We start from the raw sequence: 14,847 nt of genomic DNA, 5'->3' as shown, positions 1-14,847 counted from the left end.
TGGGGAGGTGATGGGGTGGCTATGGGGGGGCACCACGGGAGGGATGCAGGAGGGGGACTTGGGGGTGTTAGGGTTGGGAGGTTATGGGGCAGCCTCTGGGGGGTCCAGGTGGGCAATTAGGGGGGGGTGATGCAGGGTCCTGGGGGGGGGGGGGGAGGGGGTGAGAGCAACCCCGGGGGCCGTTCCCCGCAGGCGACGGCGCAGATGGAGGAGCGGCTGGAGGAGTTTGTGCGGGGCTGCGGCCCCGGGGGGACGCCGCTGGCCGACGGCGCGCTCAGCTTCATCCAGCACCAGCTGGCCGAGCTGGCCCGCGACTGCCTGGCCAAGGCGCGCCACGGCCTCATCACCGCCGCTACTTCTACGAGCTGCAGGAGAACATGGAGCGGCTGCTGCAGGATGTGAGCGGGGGGGCTGCCGGGGTGGGAGGCGCCCAACGGCACCCAACGGCACCCAACGGGACTCAATGGGACCCAACGGGACTCAATGGGACCCAACGGGACCCAACGGGACTCAGTGGGACCCAACGGCACCCAACGGGACTCAATGGGACCCAACGGGACTCAATGGGACCCCAACGGGACCCAACGGGACTCAATGGGACCCCAACGGCACCCAATGGGCACCCAGCGGGACCCCAGAGGCCTAATGGCACTCAGCGGGACCCCAACAGCACTCAGTGGGTACCCAGTGGCATCCAATGGGTACCCAACAGGACCCATTGGGTACCCAGTGGGACCCAATGGGCCGAATGGGCACCCAGCAGGCACCAATGGACCCAATGGCACCCAGTAGGCACCCAACAGCACCCAATGGTGTCCAACGGGACCCAATAGGCACCCAATGCGATCCAATGGGCACCCAACGGCGTCCAGCGGGACCCAACAGTGTCCAACAGGACCCAACTGCGTCCAAGGGGCGCTCAATGGGACCCAACAGGACCCAAAGGCACCTTCTGGGCACCCAACAGCACCAACAGCACCCACGGGACCCAACGGTGTCCAACGGGCGCCCAGCAGGACCCAAGGGTGCCCAATGGGCACCAAGAGGCACCCAAGGGGGGCCCCAGCAGGGCCAACGGCACCCCATGGGGATGCCCCAGTGCCCCCAAGCCGCCCCTGGTGCCATCGGGACCCCCCCACCCCTAACCCCCCCTCTGTCCTCCCCAGGCCTACGAGCGCTCGGAGTCAGAGGAGGTGGCCTTCATCACCCAGCTGGTGAAGAGGCTCCTCATCATCATCTCCGCCCCGCCCGGCTGCTCGAGTGCCTGGTGAGACCCCCGGGACCCCCAGCCCCGACCTCCCCCCCCCCAGCCATGGGGGGGCCCTGTGCCCCCCCCCCACACACCCCCTCCCCACCCCGCCTTGCACCATCCCAACCGCCCAATCGCCGCCATCCTTCCCCGTCGCCCCGACAACGCCCCGGCCAATCCCTGAGCACCGCTGATGAGGAGGCGGGGCTTCCGTTGCCACGACAACAGCCGTGTTGCCGGGGCATCGCCACGGCCACCGGGGACCACGGGGCGCACACGCGTGTGCGGCGCCTTGCACGTGGGCACGCTCGTGCGGCACCAGGGGAAGAGCAACGCGCACATGTGAGCCCGCACACGCGTGTTGTTGCACACACGTGTGCCTGGCGTGCTCGTGCTGCCACGTACGCATCCCCACATGCCGGGCGTGCATTGCACACGCGTGTGCCCCCCCCCCCCCACCGTGTGCATGCAGGAGTTCGACCCGGCGGAGTTCTACCAGCTGCTGACGGCGGCCGAGGGGCAGGCGCGCGAGGGGCTGCTGAAGGCCGACATCCCACGCTACATCATCGGGCAGCTGGGGCTGGCACGCGACCCCTTCCCCGGTACACACGCGTGTGCAAGCGGCCACCAGGCGTGCGCAGGGTTTGCACGCCGGTGGAGGTGTGCGTGGGGGCTGGAAGCGCGCACGTGGGAAGGGTGCACGTGGGGTTTGGATGCCCGTAGGGGTGTTCGGGGGGTGCAAGGGGGGGGTGGCAGACAGTGGGGGGGGGGGGGCATTGCACGGCGTTTTGCACACCTCGGGCACATGTGACAGCGTGCCCTGCTCCCCCCCCCCCCCAAGACGTGGTGCATCTGGAGGAGCCCGACAGCGGCGGAGCAACACACCAGAGCCCGAGGAGGGGGCTGAGGTGGGTCCTGGCTCAGGGTCACCAATGTGTGCAAGGCCCCCCCCCTCCCCAAAGCCCCCCTCCAGCCACCCCATGACCCCCCAGGGCCGCAGCAGCGCCCCCAGGACCAAGAAGCCGCCAGGGGAAGGCGACTTTGAGACCATCAAACTGATCAGCAACGGCGCCTATGGGTGAGCGGCCGGGGAGGGGGTCTTGGGGGGGGGGGGGGGGCGTTGTGCAGGGCCGGGGGGGCCCGGCGTGACGCCGCCTGTGCGCAGGGCGGTGTACCTGGTGCGGCACCGGGCCACGCGGCAGCGCTTCGCCATGAAGAAGATCAACAAGCAGAACCTGCTGCTGCGCAACCAGGTGCAGCAGGCCTTCGTCGAGCGCGACATCCTCACCTTCGCCGAGAACCCCTTCGTCGTCAGCATGTTCTGCTCCTTCCAGACCCGCCGCCACCTCTGCATGGTCATGGAGTACGTCGAAGGTGCGATACAGAGCCGGATGGCATGATATGGGGCTGGGCGTTCCGATATGGGGCTGGGCGTCGTGATATGGGGGCCGGGCATCATGATATGGGGGCCAGGCGTCGCAATACAAGACTGGGCGTCACAATATGGGGGCTATCTGTCATGATACCGGGGCCAAGCATTGCGATATGGGGCCGGATGTCATGATATGGGGCCAGGCATCGCAATATGGGGGTCAGGTGTTGTGATGCAGGGCTGGGTGTTTGCAGTATGGGGCTGGACATCGTGATACAGGGATTGGTGGCATGATACGGGACCAGGCAGCATGATATCATACTACTGGGTGTCACGACTCGGGGCAGTGCGCCCTGATATAGAGGGCTGTGAGATGCAGCGTGGGGCTGGAGGGCAGGACAGAAGGCTGGGCGTCGCGATACGCAGTTGGGCGTCGCGATACGCAGTTGGGCATCACGATACGCAGTTGGGTATCGTAATATGCAGCTGGACATCATGATATATGCAATTGGGGGTCACAATATGCAGTTGATGGTCTTGACATGCAGTTGGGCATCGTGGTACGCTGTTGGGCGTCACGATATGCAGCTGGGCGTCGCGATACAGAGCAGTTTTCATCCCGCCGGGGCTGTTACCATCCCCCCACTGGTCTCTGGTGTCGCGACATGTCGCCATCCCGCAGGCGGGGACTGCGCCACGCTGCTGAAGCACATCGGGGCGCTGCCGCTGGAGCTGGCGCGCCTCTACTTCGCCGAGACTGTGCTGGCCCTCGAGTACCTGCACAACTACGGCATCGTGCACCGCGACCTCAAGCCCGACAAGTACGGCTGCGATGGGGAGGGGGGTCCCGGGGCTGGGGGTCCCGGGGGGGTCCCGGGGGGGGGTCCCAGCCACCGGCTCCCCGCAGCCTGCTGATCACCTCGCTGGGCCACGTGAAGCTGACGGACTTCGGGCTCTCCAAGATGGGGCTGATGAGCCTCACCACCAACCTCTACGAGGGCCACATGGAGAAGGACGCCCGCGAGTTCCGGACAAGCAGGTGGGCGTGGCCTCCGGGGAGGGCGTGGCCTCTTGGGGGCGTGGCCTCTTGGGGCGTGGCCGTTAGGGTGTGCCCCCCCCAGGTGTGCGGCACCCCCGAGTACATCGCCCCCGAGGTGATCCTGCGGCAGGGCTACGGGAAGCCCGTGGACTGGTGGGCCATGGGCATCGTGCTCTACGAGTTCCTGGTGGGCTGCGTGCCCTTCTTCGGGGACACCCCCGAGGAGCTCTTCGGGCAGGTCATCTCAGGTACGGGGCTGGGGGGGGCACGGGGGGGGCGGGGGGGACAGCGGGGACGTGGGTGCGGGGGTGGATATTGTCTGTTATAGGGGGACGGGGACATGGGGACATGGGGACATGGGAAATGGGGACAGGGCATATGGGGGACAGGGGAAATGGGGACACAGGGATAGGGATGTGGGGACATGGGGATGGGGATGATAGGATGGAGCGGGTCATCCCAGGGACATGGGGTCACAGGGACACGGGGGAACACGGACACAGGGATAGGGGGACGTGGGGCTGGAGCCGGTCATCCTGGGGATACTGGGAGATGGGGACACGGGGACACAGCCACAGGGCACCTCCACTATAGGGACAGACGTGGGGCCGTGGGGCTGGCGGTCCCCGGTGTGGCGCTGGGCCCACAGCAGGCGGCTGCAGCCCTGCGTTCACGTGTCCCCATGTCGTCGTCATCCCCCCCACGATGTCCCCCCCGTGTCCCCCCCTTTTCCCTCCCTGGCAGACGAGATCCTGTGGCCGGAGGGGGACGAGGCGCTGCCCCCCGACGCTCAGCACCTCATCTCCCGCCTGCTGCAGCCCGACCCCCCTGCGGCGCCTCGGGGCCGGTGAGACCCCAACCCCTGCCCCCCCCCCCCCCAGATCCCCGTGTCCCCCCTGCACCCCTGAGCCCCGTGTCCCCCCCCCCGGTGTCCCCACGCAGGCGGCGCGCAGGAGGTGAAGGCTCACGGCTTCTTCGCGGCGCTCGACTGGACGGGGCTCCTGCGGCAGAAAGCCGAATTCGTGCCCCACCTGGAGTCCGAGGAGGACACCAGCTACTTCGACAGTGAGAGACACAGTGAGAGACCCCCCCCGGGACCCCCCCCTGCAAGGGGACACCCCCATGGGACCCCCTCAGCACCCACAGACCCCTCCCTGTTCTCCTTCCACCCCCCCCCCCAGGAACCCCCTGAGGTTCTCCCCCACCATATAGAGCCCCCCTGCCCCCCCCCCCCCCCCCGGGTGCCGTGTCCCTGCTGCCTTTGGGGACACCTCCCGTGTCCCCTGCCCCCTTCCCCAGCCCTCCCGCCCCCCCCAGCACGCTCGGACCGCTACACCCACGTCGCCTCCTACGAGGACGAGGACACAACGGAGGATGAGCCCGTGGAGATCCGGCAGTTCTCGTCCTGCTCCCCCCGCTTCAGCAAGGTGGGCACGGGGGGCACGGGGGGGGCACAGGAACACCTGGGAGGGCTCTGGGGGACGTGCAGCGCAGGTCACTTGTGCACAGCCCCGTGCAAAGCCCCGAGTGATGCCATGGCAGAGCCCTCGTGCAAACCCTTGTGTGAATCCTCGTGCAAGCCCTCGTGCAGCCCCTGGTGCCTTGGTCCCTGGTGCCAATCCTTGTGCACGCCCTCATGTGATTCCCTTGCACGCTTGCACAACCCTCGTGCAGCGCCGCACCACGGCCCTGCTGCCGACGCGTGGGGGAGTCCCGCAAGACCTCGGGGAAACCCTGGGCACGATCCCGGGGTGATCCCGGTGTGATCCCGGTGCAGGTGTACAGCAGCCTGGAGCAGCTCTCGCAGCAGCCGGAGCCGAAGGCGGCCAAGGGGCGCCCACGGGACGAGGGCCGGCGCGAGGGCTTTGCCCGCGACCGCGGCTGGCGCACGGCGTCCCCTGAGCTGTGAGCACCCAGGGGGGGGCGCCTGGGACCCGGGGGGGGGAACAACAGGGTCACTGGGGGGGGGACAACAACACCTGGGTGCCCCTGGGCACAACTGGGGGGGGGGGGGGGGCGCCTGGGGAAAGCTGGGTGGGTGCCCAAAGCATGATTGGAGGGGGGGGGGGGGCAGATTTCGCCTCTCCCCCCTGCCTCCAGCACCTGGGTCCCTGCAGGAAGCGGCCCCCGGCTGCTGAGCCCCCCCCTGCCGAAGGGGAGGGCAGCCCCCCACTGGGAGCCCGCCGCCGCTTCTCAGCGCTGCTGGAGCCGGGCCCCTCCCGCAACGGGGTCCCCCCCCGCGACGGCCCCGCCGAGGGCACCAGCGAGGAGCCAGGTGGGTGCCGGGGGAGGGTTGTGGCTGGGGGAGGGTCCCTGTGACCCCCCCCTCAACGCCCCCATCTTTCCCTTCCCATCCCCACAGGTGAACGGGCGCTGCCCCCCACCCGGGCTGAGCTGGGGCTGCGGCGGCCGCGGCACCCAGGGGTGGCCCCCCCCGAGGGGGGGGGTGACAAGCGCAGCCCCGCGGCCCTGGCAAGGTCACCAAATCCGCGTCGGCCACCGCGCTCTCTGTCATCATCCCCAGCGGTGCGTGTCCCCCCCCAGAAGCACCCAAAGGTGGGGGGGGGAGGGGGGGCTGGCAGGGTCCCCTGGGTCCCCAAGGGTGGGGAGGGCTGGTGGGGTCCCCAAGGGTGGCAGGGTCCCCCAGGGGGTCCCCCAGGTCCCTGAGGGTGGTGGGTGCTGGCGGTGTCTCCGGGGGTGGCAGCGTCCCTTGGTCCCCAAGTGGGGGGGGGGGGGCTGGGGGTGTCCCTTGGGGGTGGCAGGGTCCCCCAGGTCCCCCCAGCTCCCCAGGGGTGTCGGGTGCTGGCGGTGTCCCCGGGGGGGGTGGGGGGGGGTGGGGGGCACAGTCCCCGTGTCTCCGTCTCTGGGCACGGTGCCAGCGGGGGCGCAGGGGAGGCGCCCGGCTCCTCGCCCCTGGGCAGCCCCATGTCCCCGCGCTCGCTGTCCTCGGACCCCTCGTCGCGGGACTCATCCCCGGGCCGCGAGCTGGCCCCCGCCGTGGCTGCCCCCCGCTCGCCCATCGCCATCCCCCGGCCCGGCAAGAAATTCGGCTTCACCCTGCGGGCCATCCGCGTCTACCTGGGGGACAGCGACGTCTACAGCGTGCACCACGTCGTCTGGGTCAGCGGGGGACGGGGGGGTGAAAGGGGCACGGAGGGGACACGGGGGGATGTGGGGACACGGATGGGACATGGGGGGATGTGGGGATGTAAGGGGATGTGGGGGGATGTGGGGGGGAAAAGGGGACTTGGGGACAAGGAGGGGGCATGGGGATATAAAGGGACATGGGGACAAGGAGAGGAAAAAGGGGGCATGGGGACAGGGAGGGGACACAGGGATCTAAGGGGACACGGGGACAAGAAGGGGATATGGGGACATGAGTGCACTGGGGACTGCTCGGTGTGGGTGGGGGCGGTGGGGCCGTGCCGGGGCCGTGCCGGGGCCGTGCCGGGGCCGTAACGTTGCTGTGGGTGCAGCACGTGGAGGAGGGGGGCCCGGCGCAGGAGGCCGGGCTGTGTGCCGGGGACCTCATCACCCACGTCAACGGGGAGCCCGTGCACGGGCTGGTGCACACCGAGGTCGTGGAGCTCATCCTCAAGGTCAGAGGTCACGGGGTCATGGTGGGGGGCAGGGGGGTCACGAGGCCACGGGGTTGAGAGGTCGGGGTGGGGTTGTGGGTCACGGGCAGGGTTGTGGGTCGCCATGGTGGGGTGGGGGCAGAGGTCGGGGTTGGAGGTCATGCTGGGGTCAGAGGTCATGGTGTCAGGGGGTCACCGTGGGGTGAGAGGTTGTGGTGGGGTCAGAGGTCACATCAAAGGCAGAGGTCATGATGTCAGGGGGTCACAAAGGTGTCAGGGGTCACAAGGGGGCCTGAGGTCACGGTGGGGTCAGAGGTTGTGGCAGGGTGACGGTGGGGTTGGGGTCATGGCAGGGTTGGAGGTCACAGTGGGGTCAGGGGGTGTGGCGGGGTCAGAGGTCACAGCGGCCCCATGACCCGGGCGGGGCCGGCAGAGCGGCACCAAGGTGCTGGTGACCACGACGCCCCTGGAGAACACCTCCATCCGCCTGGGGCCCGCACGGCGCCGCAGCGCCCGCACCAAGATGGCCAGGAGGAACCGCCGCGGCGGCACCGGGGGTGGCCACGAAAGGTGGGAGGGGGCCCAGGGTCCAGGGGGGGTCCCGGTGCCTGGGGGGGGGGGGTCCCGGTGCCCGGGGGGGACAGTCCTAGTGCCCCGGGGGGTCCCAGTGCCCAAGTTCCCGGGGGGGTTTCCGGTGGGGGGGGGCCCGATGCTCGGGGGGGTCTCTAGGGGGGAGGTCCTGGTGCCCAGAGGGGAGTCCCGGTGCCTGGAGGGGGGGTCCCAGTGCCCGACGGGGTGGTCCCAGTGCCCGAGGGGGGGTCCCGGTGCCCGGGGGGGTCCTGGTGCCCAGGTAGGATCCCGGGGGGGGGGGGTGTTCTCGTTCCCGTGGGGGGGTTCCCGTTGCAGGGGGGGGGTTCCCGGGGGGATGCCTGCAGTGACCCCTCCCCGCCGGCAGGCGGCGCAGCGCGCTGTTCCGCCACCTGGCCCGCCAGGCCTCGCTGCTGCACACGAGCCGCTCGCTGACGTCACTGAGCCGCTCGCTCTCCTCCTCCGACAGCCTCCCCGCCTCCCCCACGCACGCGCGCGCGCGGGACCCCGCCCACCCGCCGCGCGCCGCCGAGACAGGTGCGCGTCGCCCGGGGCAACGGGGGCGGGGCCGCGCGGTGGGGCGGGGCGGGGTTGAAGGGGCGGGGCTACGGCGCGGGACAAGGGGGCGGGGCTGAAGGGGAGGGCGAGGGGGCGGAGCTCCAGGGGGGCGGGGCTACGGGGGCGGGGCTACGGGGGCTGGGTGGAGCTGCAGAAGGCAGGGTGGGGCTACATGGAAGGGGAGGGGGCGGGGCTCCAGGGGGGCGGGGTTCCGGGGGGGGCGGGGCTCCAGGTGAGGGGCGGGGTCCAGGGCCGGGGTCCCGGGCCGGTCCCGCTGCCCGGGGGCCGGTGCCGGGGCCCGGCGGTGACTCGTGGCCGGGGCAGGGCCGTCCCCTCCCAGCAGCTCCCCGGGCTCCAGCGCTCCCCCGTCGCCGGCCCCCGGGCCCGCACCTGCGGCCCAGCTCCCTGCAGGGGCTGTCCCCGAAGCTGCAGCGCCAGTACCGGGCGGCTCGCTGCAAGTCCGCGGGCAGCATCCCGCTGTCCGCCCCTGGCCCACACGCCCTCGCCCCCCGCCGCCTCGCCGCCCGCCTTCCCCGCCAAGCTGCACCCCAAGGCCGCCGACTCGCCCCGCCTGGGCCGCCGCGGCCCCCCCCGACAAGGCGCTGCCCCCCCCCCGCAAGCTGGGCCTGGAGGCCCGCAAGGACTTCCCGGCCGAGCCCCCCCTGCAGAGCCTGGCCGAGTGGGACGGGGAGAGCCCCGGGGACGGGGCGCCCCCCCCGGCCCCCGCCCGCCGCCTGGGCCGCCAGGAGCCGCCGCTGCTGCTCGGGGCCCCCCCCGGGGCCGAGGGGGTCCCCGCCGCCGCCGCCGCCCCCGCCCCCCCCAAGGCGCTGAGCCCGGTGCAGGAGCACGAGCAGGGCCGCCGGGGGGGGGGGGTGCCGGGGGTGCCCCCGGTGCCCATCGTGGTGGTGGGGGCAGGGTCGGGACCCCCCGGGGAGGGGGGAGAGGGTGGGGAAGGGGGCACCCGCCGGGCGCTGACCCCCCCCCGCTGGGCGCTGAGCCCCCCACCAGGCCCTGACACCCCCCACCGGGTGCTGACCCCAGCCTCTGCTGTAAATAAGGGGGGGGCCAGGCATGCGGGGCCCCCCCCCTCCCCACCCGCCGGCACCTCCCCCCCCCCGTGTACACAAAGGGTTAATACTGTGACACCCCCACCCCCCCGGTGTGATGTCATCAGCCCCCACAAACCGCCCCCCCCCCTCGTCCAGGTGTCACCCCCCCACCCCCCCGTTTGCCCCTTGGTTCTTGGCCCGGTGATGTCAGTGATGACGTCACACGCGGTGGGGTGAGGGCGCAGCTCTGACGTCATCACAGAGGGGAACTGGTGACGTCACAGCCCTCGGGGCCTGCGAGTGATGTCGCTGCCGGTGATGTCACAGCGCCGCCGCAGAGTGGAGGCGCTGACATCACAGTTGTGACGTCACTGATGACGTAAGCCAGACGATGTCACAGCCCTGGTGTAACCGGCGGAACGGGCCCGATGATGTCATAGCCACTGCGTAACCGATGGCGTGGCAACGGTGATGTCACGGCCACGATGGCGCCGATGACGTCACAGCCGTGACGACGTCAGGACGGGAGGCGTGACCCGGGCGGTGACGTCATCGCCGTGATGTCACCGCGCGGGGCTCGGGCGAGCCGTGACGTCACACCGCAGCAGCCCCCACCGCTCCCAGGGCCGGCCCGGTGGATGACATCACCACCGCCCTGTGACGTCATCACCCCCCCCCATTCTTGCTATGCAAACGGCCCCCCCCCCGGGCACAGGGGCAATGGGGGCACCCGGGGGGGCCCCGGGGACCAATAAAGGCTGCACAGCACCGCCCGGCCCCGCTGCTCTGTCCTTGGGGGGGTGGGATAAGGGGGGGGAGGGGGGCGTCGGCTCGTGAAAAACCCTCAAATCCCCCCAAAATCCCGCTCCCCCCCCCCCACAATGTCCCTTGGGGGTTGGGGGGGACGACGGTAATGCGCTCCGGGCAGGAAAGGGTCAACGCCCCCCCCCATGTCACACCCCCCCCGCCACACCCCCGCCACACCCCCCACGTGTCCCCCCCCCCCCCCGTGACGTCACGGCCCGGGGCTCCTCGGGGCCCATTCGCCGCCGCCGAGCTCGCAGGGTGCGGGGGGGGGGGGGGGGAGGACAGCCGAGGGTCCTGGGGGGCCGGGGGGGGGGGCACCGGGATCCCTGGGGGCCCCCGAGGTCCTTTGGGACCCCAGAATTCAGCCCCCCCCCCCCCCGTCCACAGCCCCCCCCCCCCATGGCGCTCCGCTTCGCCGCCCGGTTCCGGCGCCCGGCCCTGAGCGGCGTCCGCTGGGGTGGCTCGGCCCCCCCCACGCGTGGTGAGTGGGGCTGGGGGGGGGGGCACCACGCGTGGGGCGGGGCGGGGCTGGGCTGGGGGGGGGCCCCGTCTTGGATGGGGGGGGGGGCAGCGCTCGGCCCACGTGCGGGGCTCCCGTGGGGGGTGCAGGGGGTGGGGGGGAGCACCCACGCGTGGGGGGGTCACGCGTGGGGGGCTGGGGGGAGAGGAGGCCGGAGGGGGGGGAGACGACCATGTGGGTGGGTGGGTGAGTGAGGGGGGGACCGGGGGGGGGCTGCACACACGCGGGAGGGGGGTCACGCGGAGGGGGGGTTGTCACGCGTGGGGTGCCCCCCCCCCACCGCAGCCGCCTTTGACTGCGGGACCCGCTGGGGCTGGAGGAGCTGCTGGGCCCCGAGGAGCGGCTGCTGCGCGACGCCGCCCGCCGCTACAGCCGGGAGCGCCTGGCCCCACGCGTGCTGCTCGCCAACCGCAACGAGGGTAACGGGACCCCCCCCCCCCCAAACACACCCCGGGACCCCCCCCCCGGGACAATGTTCCCTCCGTGACGCCCCCTGAGCGTTAATACGCAGCCTGGTGTGCTGCCTCAGCACCCCCAAATGACGCCCCCCAACCCCAGACCCCCCCCAAATACATCCCAGGACCCTCAGGACCCCCCCCAAATACCCCCCAGCACACTCAGAGCCCCCCCCAAATACCCTCCAACACCCCTAGCCACCCCCAAATACTCCCAGCACCCTCAGCCCCCCCCCAAATACCCCCAGCACCCCCCAAATACATCCCAGGACCCTCAGACCCCCCCAAATATCCCTCAGCACCCCCAGGCCCCCCCCAATACCCCCCAACACCCCCAGGCCCCCCCCAAAATGCCACCCAAATACCCCAAGCCCATCCCCAAATACCCCTGACACCCCCCCCAGCACCTCCTGATACCCCCCCCATCCAACGGGGGGGCAGATGGGGGGGAGCCCTCCAGCCAAGGGGGTCCCCACTGCCTTTCCCCCCCCCGCCATCCAATTCAGCCCCCCCTCTGCTTACACACCCTCAAAAAAAAACAAACAAACAGTCTTTGACCGGGAGATCGTGACTGAGATGGGAGCCCTGGGGCTGCTGGGCCCCACCATCCAAGGTGAGGAGGGGGCACGGGGGGGTCTGCGGCCCCCCCAGGAGGGCAGGGGTCCAGGAGTTTTTTTGGGGGGGTGGAGGGTGGCATTTGGGGGGGGAGGGGGTCTGGGTCCTGGGAGGCTTTGGAGGGAGCTGGGGTGGCCCCAGGAGAAATGGGGGGGGGCTGGGGAGGGGGGGCTGGTGTCTTTGAGGGGCTTTGGGGGGGATGTAGGGGGGCTGGGGGCTTCAGGGGGGTTGGGGGGGGGAGTTCCGGTGGGAGGGAGACACGTTGGGACCCCCCCTCGGGGTCTTGGGAGGCTTTGGAGGGAGCTGGGGTGGCCCCAGGGGACATGGAGGAGGGCTGGGGAGGGGATGTGAGGGGCTGGGGTCACTTGGGGGCATCAGGGTTATTTGGGGGGGGGTCTCCAGGTGGGAGGGGGACGCGTTGGGACCCCCCCGGCGTCCTGGGGAGGGACAGGATGGGAACGGGGGCGTCAGGGACGGGGATAGGATCGGGGATGGGGTCAGGGATGGGATTTGTGGTCTCTGGGGTGGGTCTGGGGGTGGCGCGAGCGGGGTCCTGGTGAAAGGGGGGGGGTCCTTCAGCGCCGTTCCCCCCCCCCAGGTTACGGCTGTGCCGGGACCACGTCGGTGGGCTACGGGCTGGTGGCGCGGGAGCTGGAGCGGGTGGACAGCGCGTACCGCTCGGTGTTCAGCGTGCAGTCCTCCCTCGTCATGCACCCCATCCTCACCTACGGCACCCCCGCGCAGCGAGACCGCTTCCTGCCCCCCCTGGGTGAGTTTTGGGGATGGGGGGGGGAGCCCACCCGCCCCCCGACCCCCTCACTGACCCCCCCCCGGCTCCGTTGGCAGCGCGGGGGGAGCTGCTGGGCTGCTTCGGGCTGACCGAGCCCAACCACGGCAGCGACCCCGGGGCCATGGAGACGCGGGCGCGCTACGACGCCGCCACCAAGAGCTACCGCCTGCGAGGCTCCAAGACCTGGTGAGCCCCCAAAAACCCACCCCGGGGGGGGGGCAGCCCCCGGCCCAGACCCCCCCCCCAGCCCCTTTGGTCCTCCCCCAACCCCTTTTTCCCTCCAGAACCTTTTTTCCAACCCTTTTTCCCTCCGCGACCCATTTCCCAACCCCTTTTCCACCCCAACCGCTTTTTTCCAACCCTTTCCCCCCCCACGTGACCCCTTTTCCTACCTGTGACCCCCCTTTTGGCCCCATTCAATTCCATTTTTCTTCCCAGAACCCATTCCACCCCCCAAACCCCATTTTCCATCCACTTTTTCCCCAAACCCTTTTTTCCAACCCTTTTTCCCCTCAAACCCCATTTATCCCCCTCCTCAACCCCCTTTTTTCCCCCATAACCCCCTTCCCTCCCCCTTTTTCCCCTTCCCCAACCCCTTTCCCCTCCCCAACCTCCTTTTCCCCCCCTCTAACCCCTTTTTTCCACCTTGAACCCCTTTTTTCCCTCCCAACCCCATTTCCCAACCCCCTTTTCCCCCCGTAACCTTCTTTTCCCCCCCCCAACCCCATTTTTTCCAACCTTTCCCCCCCCACAACCCCTTCCCCCCCCCCCCCCCAGGATCACCAACGCGCCGGCGGCCGATGTCTTTGTGGTGTGGGCAGTGTGTGAGGAGGACAGGCAGATCCGGGGCTTCGTGCTGGAGCGGGGCATGGGGGGGCTCAGCACCCCCAAAATTGACGGCAAGTTCTCGCTGCGCGCCTCCGCCACCGGCATGATCCTGATGGACGACGTGGAGGTGCCCGAGGACAACCTCCTGCCCCACGCCACCGGCCTGGCCGTAAGCTTTTGGGGGGCTACCCGGGTGGTGGGGGGGGTGCTGAGCAGGTTCTGAGCCCCCCCCCCCCGCTGATTGTTTCCCCCCCCCACCCCCCACCCAAGGGTCCCTTCGGGTGCCTGACCCACGCTCGCTACGGCATCGCATGGGGCGCGCTGGGCGCCGCCGAGGCGTGCCTGGAGACGGCACGGCAGTACGTCCTCGACAGGTAACGTGCTGCTGACCCCCTCCGGCGCCCCCCGACCCGCTTACATCCCACGGGACCCCCCCCAGGTGTGCGTGTCGCCCCCCGTTGTGTCCCGCAGGAGGCAGTTCGGGGCGCCCCTGGCCCGGAACCAGCTGGTGCAGAAGAAGCTGGCGGACATGGTGACCGAGATCGCGCTGGGGCTGCAGGCCTGCCTGCGCCTCGGCCGCCTCAAGGATGAGGGCAGGTGGGGACCGAGGGGCTCGCGGCCCCCAAATTGGGGCTGGGCGGGGTCCCGCGGGGGGGGCAGGGTGTGAAATTCGGCGTCCTGCCCTCCCCCAGGGCGCCCCCCGAGGCGGTGTCGATGCTGAAGCGCAACTCATGCGGGAAGGCGCTGGACATTGCCCGGCAGGCGCGCGACATGCTGGGGGGCAACGGGGTGTGCGACGAGTACCACGTCATCCGCCACCTCCTCAACCTCGAGGCCGTCAACACCTACGAAGGTAGCGTCAAGGGGGGGGCGCGGGGACCCCCCCTCAGTCCTCGGTCACTGCTGGGGGCCCAAAAACCTTCCTTGTCCTCCTCCTCGTCCTCCCTGCCCGCAGGCACGCACGACATCCACGCGCTGATCCTGGGCAGAGCCATCACCGGGCTCCAGGCCTTCACCGCCGGCAAGGCAGAGGAGAAGCGGGGCTAGGAACTGGGCTGCTGGCACCGAATTTGGGGCGGCCGGCACCAGAGACTTAGACTTGAAGCGTGGAGGGCTCAGGGTGCTGCTCGGGGCGCTGCTCAGGGCGCTGCGCCACTCGGAGCCGGTGGCACCGACAGGACTTGGTGGCACCAAGCGGCTCCAGTGGCACCGAGTGGCCCCAGCAGCCCAATTCTACCTCGGTGACTTCCCCGGTGCCTTCCCCTTCCGCGCATCACCTCCGACCGCCCCAATAAAGGCTGGAGAAGCTGCCCCGCGCCAGCCTCTTCGTCAGCGCCGCGCTCATCAGTGGTAATTAAGACTCCCGGGCGCAGCCCAAGTGCCGGGACGGGGCCCCGTG

The 14,847-nt window shown here is 70.6% G+C and overlaps 2 protein-coding genes across 2 annotated transcripts; both read left to right on the top strand.

Moving 5' to 3' along the window:
• Window positions 1–114: 114 nt before the first annotated feature.
• MAST1 (microtubule associated serine/threonine kinase 1) lies at window positions 115–10,203 on the top strand. Its single transcript, XM_068668515.1, is given in 24 exon segments — window positions 115–346; window positions 349–398; window positions 1,167–1,236; window positions 1,239–1,267; window positions 1,722–1,851; window positions 2,091–2,126; window positions 2,129–2,157; window positions 2,242–2,327; window positions 2,415–2,623; window positions 3,304–3,442; window positions 3,529–3,645; window positions 3,727–3,908; window positions 4,405–4,478; window positions 4,480–4,507; window positions 4,603–4,725; window positions 4,978–5,087; window positions 5,438–5,565; window positions 5,778–5,935; window positions 6,115–6,186; window positions 6,551–6,780; window positions 7,137–7,259; window positions 7,672–7,808; window positions 8,194–8,363; window positions 8,709–10,203. Coding segments are annotated over 24 exon segments (3,609 nt in total). The 5' UTR covers window positions 115–129; the 3' UTR covers window positions 9,671–10,203.
• A 426-nt stretch (window positions 10,204–10,629) lies between these two features.
• Window positions 10,630–14,759, top strand: GCDH (glutaryl-CoA dehydrogenase). Its single transcript, XM_068668522.1, has 10 exons — window positions 10,630–10,736; window positions 11,060–11,179; window positions 11,766–11,828; window positions 12,429–12,599; window positions 12,677–12,806; window positions 13,398–13,617; window positions 13,719–13,822; window positions 13,920–14,045; window positions 14,141–14,301; window positions 14,404–14,759. Exons 1-10 carry the CDS (start codon window positions 10,640–10,642, stop codon window positions 14,493–14,495), a joined length of 1,284 nt encoding a protein of 427 aa, XP_068524623.1. The 5' UTR covers window positions 10,630–10,639; the 3' UTR covers window positions 14,496–14,759.
• Window positions 14,760–14,847: the final 88 nt, after the last annotated feature.

The sequence above is a fragment of the Anas acuta genome, unplaced genomic scaffold, assembly GCF_963932015.1.
Source record: "Anas acuta unplaced genomic scaffold, bAnaAcu1.1 SCAFFOLD_317, whole genome shotgun sequence".
Taxonomy (NCBI): Eukaryota; Metazoa; Chordata; class Aves; order Anseriformes; family Anatidae; genus Anas; species Anas acuta.
Note: the sequence above shows the minus strand (reverse complement) of the source record. Positions and strands in the feature narration are given on the sequence as shown.